This window comes from Melospiza melodia, unplaced genomic scaffold, assembly GCF_035770615.1.
Source record: "Melospiza melodia melodia isolate bMelMel2 unplaced genomic scaffold, bMelMel2.pri scaffold_382, whole genome shotgun sequence".
Taxonomy (NCBI): Eukaryota; Metazoa; Chordata; class Aves; order Passeriformes; family Passerellidae; genus Melospiza; species Melospiza melodia.
The window spans coordinates 1-10,000 of NW_026948703.1; the positions used below are offsets into that span (position 1 = coordinate 1).

The following is a 10,000-nucleotide window of genomic DNA, read 5'->3' on the forward strand; positions in this document are numbered from 1 at the left end:
TCCGGGGGTTATGGGGTCACCAATGGGTTATTGGGGTTCCCAGGGGGTTATTGGGGTGTCTCGGGGTTATTTGGGGTGTCCCTCAAGGTTATTGGGGTCACCAGGGGGTTATTGGGGTGTCCGGGGGTTATTGGGGGTCACTAAGGGGGTATTGGGGTCCCTTAGGGGATCATTGGGGTCCCTTAGGGGATTATTGGGGTGTCCGGGGGTTATTGGGGTGTCCCAGGGGTTATTGGGGTGTCCCTAAAGGTTATGGGGTCACCAATGGGTTATTGGGGGGTCCTGGGGGTTATTGGGGTGTCCCGGGGGTTATTGGGGTGTCCCTAAAGGTTATTGGGGTCACCAGGGGGTTATTGGGGTGTCCGGGGGTATTGGGGTCACCAATGGGTTATTGGGGTTTCCCGGGGGTATGGGTAGTGGGTGTCCCTAAAGGTTATGGAGTGTTCCGGTGGATTATTGGGGTGTCCTGGGGGTTATTGGGGTGTCCCTCAAGGGTTATGGGGTCACCAAGGGTTTATTGAGGTCTCCCAGGGGGGTTATTGGGGTGTCCCAGTGGGTTATTGGGGTGTCCCGGGGGTTATTGGGGTGACCTTAAAGGTTATTGGGGTGTCCCAGTGGGTTATTGGGGTGTCCCAGTGCGTTATTGGGGTGTCCCAGTGGGTTATTGGGTGTCCCAGTGGGTTATTCGGGTTGGGTCCTGGGGTTATTGGGGTGTCCCGGGGGTTATTGGGGTGTCCCTAAAGGTTATTGGGGTGTCCCAGTGCATTATTGGGGTGTCCCAGTGGGTTATTGGGGTGTCCCAGTGCGTTATTGGGGTGTCCCAGGGGTTATTGGGGTGTCCCAGGGGTTATTGGGGTGACCTTAAAGGTTATTGGGGTGTCCCGTGGGTTTTGGGGTCCCTTAGGGGATTATTGGGGTGTCCAGGGGGTTATTGGGGTGTCCCTAAAGGGTTATGGGGTCACCAAGGGGGTTATTGGGGTGTCCTGGGGATTATTGGTGGGTGTCCCGTTGGTTATTGGTCTGTCCCAGGGGGTTATTGGGGTGTCCCGGGGGTTTTGGGGTCCCCCCGGGGGTTATTGGGGTGTCCCGTTGGTTATTGGTCTGTCCCAGGGGGTTATTGGGTGTCCCGGGGGGTTTTGGGGTCCCCCCGGGGGTTATTGGGGTGTCCCGTTGGTTATTGGGCTGTCCCAGGGGGTTATTGGGGTGTCCCTAAAGGTTATTGGGGTGTCCCGGGGGGTTTTGGGGTCACCAGGAGGTTATTGGGGTGTCCCGGGGTTATTGGGGTCACTAAAGGGTTTTGGGGTCCCTTAGGGGATCATTGGGGTGTCCCAGGGGGATATTGGGGTGTCCAGGGGGTATTGGGGTGTCCCGCAGTTATTGGCTGTCCTGGGGTTATTGGGGTGTCCCGTTGGTTATTGGGGTGTCCTGGGGGGTTATTGGGGTGTCCCTCAAGGTTATTGGGTGTCCTGGGGGGTTATTGGGGGGCACCGGGGTTATTGGGGTGTCCCTCAAGGTTATGGGGTCACCAGGGGATTATTGGGGTGTCCCTAAAGGTTATTGGGGTGTCCCAGTGCGTTATTGGGTCCCCCAGGGGGTTATTGGGGTGTCCCAGGGGTTATTGGGGTGTCCCGGGGGTTATTGGGGTGACCTTAAAGGTTATTGGGGTGTCCCGGTGGGTTTTGGGGTCCCCTAGGGGATTATTGGGGTGTCCCAGGTGGTTTTGGGGTCCCCAGGGTATTATTGGGGTCCCCCCGGGGTTATTGGGGCGCCGTTACCCAAGGAAGGCAATGGGACACCCTGAGGGGTCTTTGGGGTTTTGGGGATCCTTTTTGGGGCCGTTTTGGGGTTTTTGGGATCCTTTTTGGAGCCTTTTTGGGGTTTTTAGGATCCTTTTTGGGGCCATTCTGGGCTGTTTGGGGTTTTTAGGATCCATTTTGGGGCCGTTTTGGGGTTTTTGGGGTCCTTTTTGGGGCCGTTCTGGGATTTTTGGGATCCTTTTTGGGGCCATTTTGGGGTTTTTGGGATCCTTTTTGGGGCCATTTTGGGGTGTTTGGGATCCTTTTTGGGGCCGTTTTGGGGTGTTTGGGGTTTTAGGATCCTTTTTGGAGCCTTTTTGGGGTTTTTGGGATCCTTTTTGGGGCCGTTCTGGGATTTTTGGGATCCTTTTTGGGGCCATTTTGGGGTGTTTGGGGTTTTAGGATCCTTTTTGGAGCCTTTTTGGGGTTTTTGGGATCCTTTTTGGGGCCATTTTGGGGTGTTTGGGGTTTTAGGATCCTTTTTGGGGTCGTTTGGCAGTTTTGGGGATCCTTTTTGGGGTCGTTCTGGGGTTTTTGGGATCCTTTTTGGGGCCATTCTGGGGTGTTTGGGGTGTTTGGGATCCTTTTTGGGGCCATTTTGGGGTTTTGGGGATCCTTTTTGGGGCTGTTTTGGGGTTTTTGGGATCCTTTTTGGGGCCGTTCTGGGGTATTTGGGATCTTTTTTGGGGCCGTTTTGGTGGTTTTGGGATCCTTTTTAAGGCTGTTCTGGGCTTTTTGGGGTCCTTTTTGGGGCCATTCTGGGGTTTTTGGGATCCTTTTTGGGGCCATTTTGAGGTTTTTGGGATCCTTTTTGGGGCGGTTTTTGGGGTTTTTAGGATTATTTTTGGGGCCGTTCTGGGGTTTTTGGGATCCTTTTTGGGGCCCTTCTGGGGTTTTTAGGATCTTTTTTGGGGCAGTTCTGGGGTTTTTGGGGATCCTTTTTGGGGCTGTTCTGGGGTTTTGGGGGTTTTTAGGATCGTTTTTGGGGCCGTTTTGGGGTTTTTGGGACCCTTTTTGGGGCCATTTTGGGGTTTTTGGGATCCTTTTTGAGGCCGTTCTGGGCTGTTTGGGGTTTTTGGGGCTGATTTGGGGTGTTTGGGGTTTTTGGGATTTTTTTGGGGCGGCCATTTTGGTGGTTTTGAGGTTTTTGGGATCCTTTTTGGGGCCGTTCTGGGGTTTTTGGGATCCTTTTAGGGGCCATTTTGGGTTTTTAGGATCCTTTTTGGGGCCATTTTGGGGTTTTTAGGATCCTTTTTGGGGCCATTCCGGGGTGTTTGGGGTCCTTTTTGGGGCCATTTTGGGTTTTTAGGATCCTTTTTGGGGCCGTTTTGGGCTGTTTGGGGTTTTTGGGATCCTTTTTGGGGCCGTTTTGGGCTTTTTGGGGTCCTTTTTGGGGCCGTTTTGGTGTTTTGGGGCTTTTTGAGACACTTTGGGGTTTTTGGGGTCCTTTTTGGGGCCGTTTTGGGGTTTTTGGGATCCTTTTTGGGGATCATTTTGGGGTTTTTGGGATCCTTTTTGGGGCCGTTCTGGGGTTTTTGGGGTTTTGGGGATCCTTTTTGGGGCCGTTTGGCGGTTTTGGGGATCCTTTTTGGGGCCGTTTTGGGGTTTTTGGGATCCTTTTTGGGGCCGTTCTGGGGTATTTGGGATCCTTTTTGGGGCCGTTCTGGGATTTTTGGGGTCCTTCTTGGGGCCATTTTGGGGTTTTGGGGATCCTTTTTGGGGTTGTTTTGGGGTTTTGGGGATCCTTTTTGGGGCCATTTTGAGGTTTTTGGGATCCTTTTTGGGGGCGGTTTTTGGGGTTTTTAGGATCTTTTTTGGGGCAGTTCTGGGGTTTTTGGGGATCCTTTTTGGGGCGGTTTTTGGGGTTTTTAGGATTATTTTTGGGGCCGTTCTGGGGTTTTTGGGATCCTTTTTGGGGCCGTTTTGGGGTTTTAGGATCCTTTTTGGGGCCGTTCTGGGGTGTTTGGGGTTATTGGGATCCTTTTTGGGGCCGTTTTGGGGTTTTTGGGTTTTTAGGATCCTTTTTGGAGCCTTTTTGGGGTTTTTAGGATCCTTTTTGGGGCCATTCTGGGCTGTTTGGGGTTTTTAGGATCCATTTTGGGGCCGTTTTGGGGTTTTTGGGATCCTTTTTGGGGCCATTTTGGGGTTTTTGGGATCCTTTTTGGGGCCATTTTGGGGTGTTTGGGGTTTTAGGATCCTTTTTGGGGTCGTTTGGCAGTTTTGGGGATCCTTTTTGGGGTCGTTCTGGGGTTTTTGGGATCCTTTTTGGGGCCGTTTTGGGCTGTTTGGGGTTTTTGGGATCCTTTTTGGGGCCGTTTTGGGCTTTTTGGGGTCCTTTTTGGGGCCGTTTTGGTGTTTTGGGGCTTTTTGAGACACTTTGGGGTTTTTGGGGTCCTTTTTGGGGCCGTTTTGGTGTTTTGGGGCTTTTTGAGACACTTTGGGGTTTTTGGGGTCCTTTTTGGGGCCGTTTTGGGGTTTTTGGTATCCTTTTTGGGGATCATTTTGGGGTTTTTGGGATCCTTTTTGGGGCCGTTCTGGGGTTTTTGGGGTTTTGGGGATCCTTTTTGGGGCCGTTTGGCGGTTTTGGGGATCCTTTTTGGGGCCGTTCTGGGCTTTTTGGGGATCCTTTTTGGGGATCCTTCCTGGTTCCATTTTGGGGTTTTTGGGGTCCTTTTTGGGGCCATTTGGGGTTTTTGGGGTCCCGTTACCTTTTGGGGTCCCCCGGTGGGGCCGTACTCCAGCTCGAAGCCGTCGCTGGGGCCGGGCTGGGGCTCCCAGAGCACTCGGGCGCTGCGGGGCCACACGGAGTCCACCCTGAGGCTGCCGGGGGTGCCTGGGCGGGGACACAACGGGACCCCAAAATCACCCGGGGACACCCCAAAATCTGCCAGGGACACCCCAAACCTGCCCTAAAAAACTGGAACCCCAAAATCTGCCACTGAAACCCCAAAAATCACCGCTGGCACCCCAAATACCGCCCTGAACAACCGGAACCCCAAAATCTGCCAGGGACACCCCAAAATCACCCGGGGACACCCCAAAAATCACCCCTGGCACCCCAAATACCGCCCTAAAAAACTGAAACCCCAAAATCATCCAGGGATACCCCAAAAATCACCCTGAACCAATGGAACCCCAAAATCTGCCAGGGACACCCCAAAATCACCCGGGGACACCCCAAAAACCACCGCTGGCACCCCAAATACCGCCCTGAACCACTGAACCCCAAAATCTGCCAGGGACACCCCAAAAATCACCGCTGGCACCCCAAATACCGCCCTGAACCACTGAACCCCAAAATCTGCCAGGGACACCCCAAATACCGCCCTGAACCAATGGAACCCCAAAATCTGCCAGGGACACCCCAAAATCACCCGGGGATACCCCAAAAATCACCCTTGGCACCCCAAATACCGCCCTGAACCACTGACACCCCAAAATCTGCCGGGGACACCCCAAAAATCACCGCTGGCACCCCAAATACCGCCCTGAACCACCGGAACCCCAAAATCCCCCACGGACACCCCAAAAATCACCGCTGGCACCCCAAATACCACCCTGAACCACCGGAACCCCAAAATCTGCCGGGGACACCCCAAAATCACCCGGGGACACCCCAAAAATCACCCGGGGACACCCCAAATACCGCCCTAAAAAACTGAAACCCCAAAATCATCCAGGGATACCCCAAAAATCACCCTGAACCAATGGAACCCCAAAATCTGCCAGGGACACCCCAAAATCACCCGGGGACACCCCAAAAACCACCCTTGGCACCCCAAATACCGCCCTGAACCACCGACACCCCAAAATCTGCCAGGGACACCCCAAAAATCACCGCTGGCACCCCAAATACCGCCCTGAACCACTGACACCCCAAAATCCCCCAGGGACACCCCAAAAATCACCCTTGGCACCCCAAATGCTGCCCTGAACCACCGGAACCCCAAAATCTGCCAGGGTTACCCCAAAATCTGCCGGGGATACCCCAAAAATCACCGCTGGCACCCCAAATACCGCCCTGAACCAGCGACACCCCAAAATCTGCCAGGGATACCCCAAAATCTGCCATGGACACCCCAAAAATCACCCTTGGCACCCCAAATACCGCCCTGAACCACCGGAACCCCAAAATCTGCCAGGGATACCCCAAAATCTGCCAGGGATACCCCAAAAATCACCGCTGGCACCCCAAATACCGCCCTGAACCACTGACACCCCAAAATCTGCCGGGGATACCCCAAAAATCACCACTGGCACCCCAAATACCGCCCTGAACCACCGACACCCCAAAATCCCCCACGGACACCCCAAAAATCACCGCTGGCACCCCAAATACCACCCTGAACCACCGACACCCCAAAATCTGCCAGGGTTACCCCAAAATCTGCCAGGGATACCCCAAAAATCACCCTTGGCACCCCAAATACCGCCCTGAACCACCGGAACCCCAAAATCTGCCAGGGATACCCCAAAAACCACCCTTGGCACCCCAAACCTGCCCCATAATCCACTGACACCCCAAAATCATCCGGGGACACCCCAAAAACCACCCTTGGCACCCCAAATACCGCCCTGAACCAATGGAACCCCAAAATCTGCCAGGGATACCCCAAAAATCACCCTTGGCACCCCAAATACCGCCCTGAACCACTGACACCCCAAAATCATCCGGGGACACCCCAAAATCACCCGGGGATACCCCAAAAATCACCGCTGGCACCCCAAATACCGCCCTGAACCACTGACACCCCAAAATCTGCCAGAGATACCCCAAAAATCACCGCTGGCACCCCAAATACCGCCCTAAAAAACTGAAACCCCAAAATCTGCCACGGATACCCCAAAATCTGCCAGGGATACCCCAAAAACCACCCTTGGCACCCCAAATACCGCCCTGAACCACCGGAACCCCAAAATCTGCCAGGGACACCCCAAAAATCACCGCTGGCACCCCAAATACCGCCCTGAACCAATGGAACCCCGAAATCTGCCAGGGACACCCCAAAAATCACCGCTGGCACCCCAAATACCGCCCTGAACCACCGACACCCCAAAATCTGCCAGGGATACCCCAAAAATCACCCTTGGCACCCCAAATACCGCCCTGAACCACTGACACCCCAAAATCTGCCAGAGATACCCCAAAAATCACCGCTGGCACCCCAAATACCGCCCTGAACCACCGACACCCCAAAATCTGCCAGGGATACCCCAAAAATCACCGCTGGCACCCCAAATACCGCCCTGAATCACTGACACCCCAAAATCTGCCAGGGACACCCCAAAAATCACCCTTGGCACCCCAAATACCGCCCTGAATCACTGACACCCCAAAATCTGCCAGAGATACCCCAAAAATCACCCTTGGCACCCCCAAATACCGCCCTGAACCACTGAACCCCAAAATCTGCCACTGATACCCCAAAAACCACTGTTGGCACCCCAAATAACCCCTCATAATCCACTGACAGCCCAAAATCCCCCACAGACACCCCAAAAATCACCGGTGGCACCCCAAATCCCCCACGAAAACACTGATACCCCAAAATCCCCCACGGACACCCCAAAATTCACTGCTGGCACCCCAAATCCCCCACCAATGCAGTCCTCAGCTCCACCCCAGCCCCAGTTCCCCCCAGTTCACCCCAGTTCATCCCAGTTCCCCCCAGTTCACCCCAGTTCATCCCAGTTCCCCCCAGTTCACCCCAGTTCCGCCCAGTTCTCCCAGTTCATCCCAGTTCTCCCAGTTCACCCCAGTTCCCCCCAGTTCCCCCCAGTTCACCCCAGTTCCTCCCAGTTCACCCCAGTTCCCCCCAGTTCCCCCCAGTTCACCCCAGTTCCCCCCAGTTCTCCCAGTTCCCCCCAGTTCACCCCAGTTCCCCCCAGTTCTCCCAGTTCCCCCCAGTTCCCCCCAGTTCACCCCAGTTCCCCCCAGTTCTCCCAGTTCACCCCAGTTCACCCAGTCCCCCCAGTTCAGCCCAGTTCACCCCAGTTCCCCCCATTCCCCAGTCCCACACGGTTCCACGCAGGCCTCCCAGTTGCCCCAGTTCAAACCAGTCCCCCCAGTTCACCCCAGTTCACCCCAGTTCACCCAGTTCCCTCCCAAATTCCCAAATCCCAAATTTGGGAATTCCCAATTCCCTCCCAGTTCCCACTTTCCCCCAAATTCCAAAAACCCCAAATTTGCGAATTCCCAATTCCCTCGAAAATTCCCAAATTCCCAAATTTTGGGATTCCCCAATTCCCACTTCCGTCCCAAACTCCCCAATTCCCAACCCTGACAATTCCCAATTCCCAATTTCCTCCCAAATTCCCCAATCCCCCACTCTGACAATTCCCAATTCCCAATTTCCTCCCAAATTCCCCAATTTCCTCCCAAATTCCCCAATCCCCCACTCTGACAATTCCCAATTCCCAATTTCCTCCCAAATTCCCCAATCCCCAACTCTGACAATTCCCAATTCCCTCCCAGATCCCACTTTCCCCCAAACTCCCAAATTTGCGAATTCCCAATTCCATCCCAAATTCCCAAATTTGGGAAGTCCCAATACCCTCCCAAATTCTGGAATTCCAAATTCCCTCCCAGTTCCCATTTACCCCCAAATTCCCAAATTCCCAAATTTGCAAATTCCCAATTCCCCATTCCCTCCCAAATTCCCAAATCCCAACTCTGACAATTCCCAATTCCCTCCCAGTTCCCACTTTCCCCCAAATTCCAAAAACCCCAAATTTGCGAATTCCCAATTCCCCTGAAAATTCCCAAATTCCCAAATTTTGGGATTCCCCAATTCCCACTTCCGTCCCAAACTCCCCAATTCCCAACCCTGACAATTCCCAATTCCCAATTTCCTCCCAAATTTCCCAATTTCCTCCCAAACTCCCCAATCCCCACCCCTGACAATTCCCAATTCCCTCCCAGTCCCCACTTTCCCCCAAATTCCCGGGCCCTCAGTGCCCCCCGAGCTCCCCAGTGCCCCCCAAATTTCCCCGGCCCCATTCCCAGTTCCTCCCCGTTCCCCCTGGGCCCCGTTCCCAGCCCTGTCCCAGCTCCAGCTCCATCCCCGAGGGGCTCTGGAGGAATCCCCGCAGCTCCTCACCAGTGACGGCCTCGGTGGAGACGTGCTCGGTCCTGGTGCCACCCCTCAGCCCGTAGAGGTGGAAGCGGTACCGGCGGGACGGGGACAGCCCTGGCACTGTCACCGAGCGGGACCCGCCATCGATGGGCAGGGCCTGGGGCTGGCCCTGGGCATCCCGGTACTGCAGCGTGAAGGAGTCAAAGGAGCCCTGGGGGACGCTCCAGTGCAGCTCCACAGAGTTGGATGTGACACCAGACACCCTCAGGTCTTCCAGTGCTGGAGTGGCCTCAGGTGTGGGGGCCTCAGTTTGGGGTTTCTCCTGCTGCGGTTCCTCTGTGGGCAGGGGCTGTTCCTCTGGCTCTTCTGCAGCTCCTGGAGAGGGGATGTTAATGGCTGCTTCCATCCAAACGTCCATCCACCACCAACCAACCCACTCACTCATCCACACTTCCACATTCTAGACCATTCTTCCTGGCAATCATCCTTCCGTCCATCCATCCATCATCCATCCATCCATCCATCCATCCATCCATCCATCCATCCATCCATCCATCCATCCATCCATCCATTCCTGTATTCCCCATACCTCCACCACTCCATCCCTTCCTCCAATCACGCATCCCTCCATTCCTTCATCCCTCCACCTCTCCATATATCTGATATCCTTCATCCATTCATCCACCCGGCCTTCCTCCTCTTGACCTTCTCCCTTACCCGTGATGACCTCGGTGGACACATGGTCGATCTTCTTCCTGCCCCTCAGCCCGTAGAGGTGGAAGCGGTACCGGCGGGACAGGGACAGCCCTGGCACTGTCACCGAGCGGGACCCGCCATCGATGGGCAGGGCCTGGGGCTGGCCCTGGGCATCCCGGTACTGCAGCGTGAAGGAGTCAAAGGAGCCCTGGGGGACGCTCCAGTGCAGCTGCACAGAGCTGGGCGTGACACTTGAGACCCTCAGGTCACCCAGCACTGCCCGGGTCGGGGCGGTGTCACTTGATGGGGACCCAGCTGGGGGATCTTTAGGTTGGGGTTCCGCAGGTTGGAGATGTGCTGAAGGCATGGGTGGCTCATCCAAGTTGGCTGCAGGTGCAATGAAGAGGAGACGGTGATGGGTGTCCACGTGTC

At 54.9% G+C, this 10,000-nt stretch overlaps 1 protein-coding gene across 1 annotated transcript in view; it reads right to left on the reverse strand.

Moving 5' to 3' along the window:
- Window positions 1-4,399: 4,399 nt before the first annotated feature.
- The window catches only part of LOC134434541 (tenascin-X-like), a gene marked incomplete at both ends in the record, with an annotated part of 48,187 nt that continues 42,586 nt past the window's right edge, over window positions 4,400-10,000 (reverse strand). Inside the window, 3 exons of the mRNA XM_063183212.1 lie at window positions 4,400-4,629; window positions 8,897-9,247; window positions 9,590-9,955. Coding sequence (XP_063039282.1) covers window positions 4,400-4,629; window positions 8,897-9,247; window positions 9,590-9,955 — 947 coding nt within the window. The remainder of the gene's footprint in view (window positions 4,630-8,896; window positions 9,248-9,589; window positions 9,956-10,000) is intronic.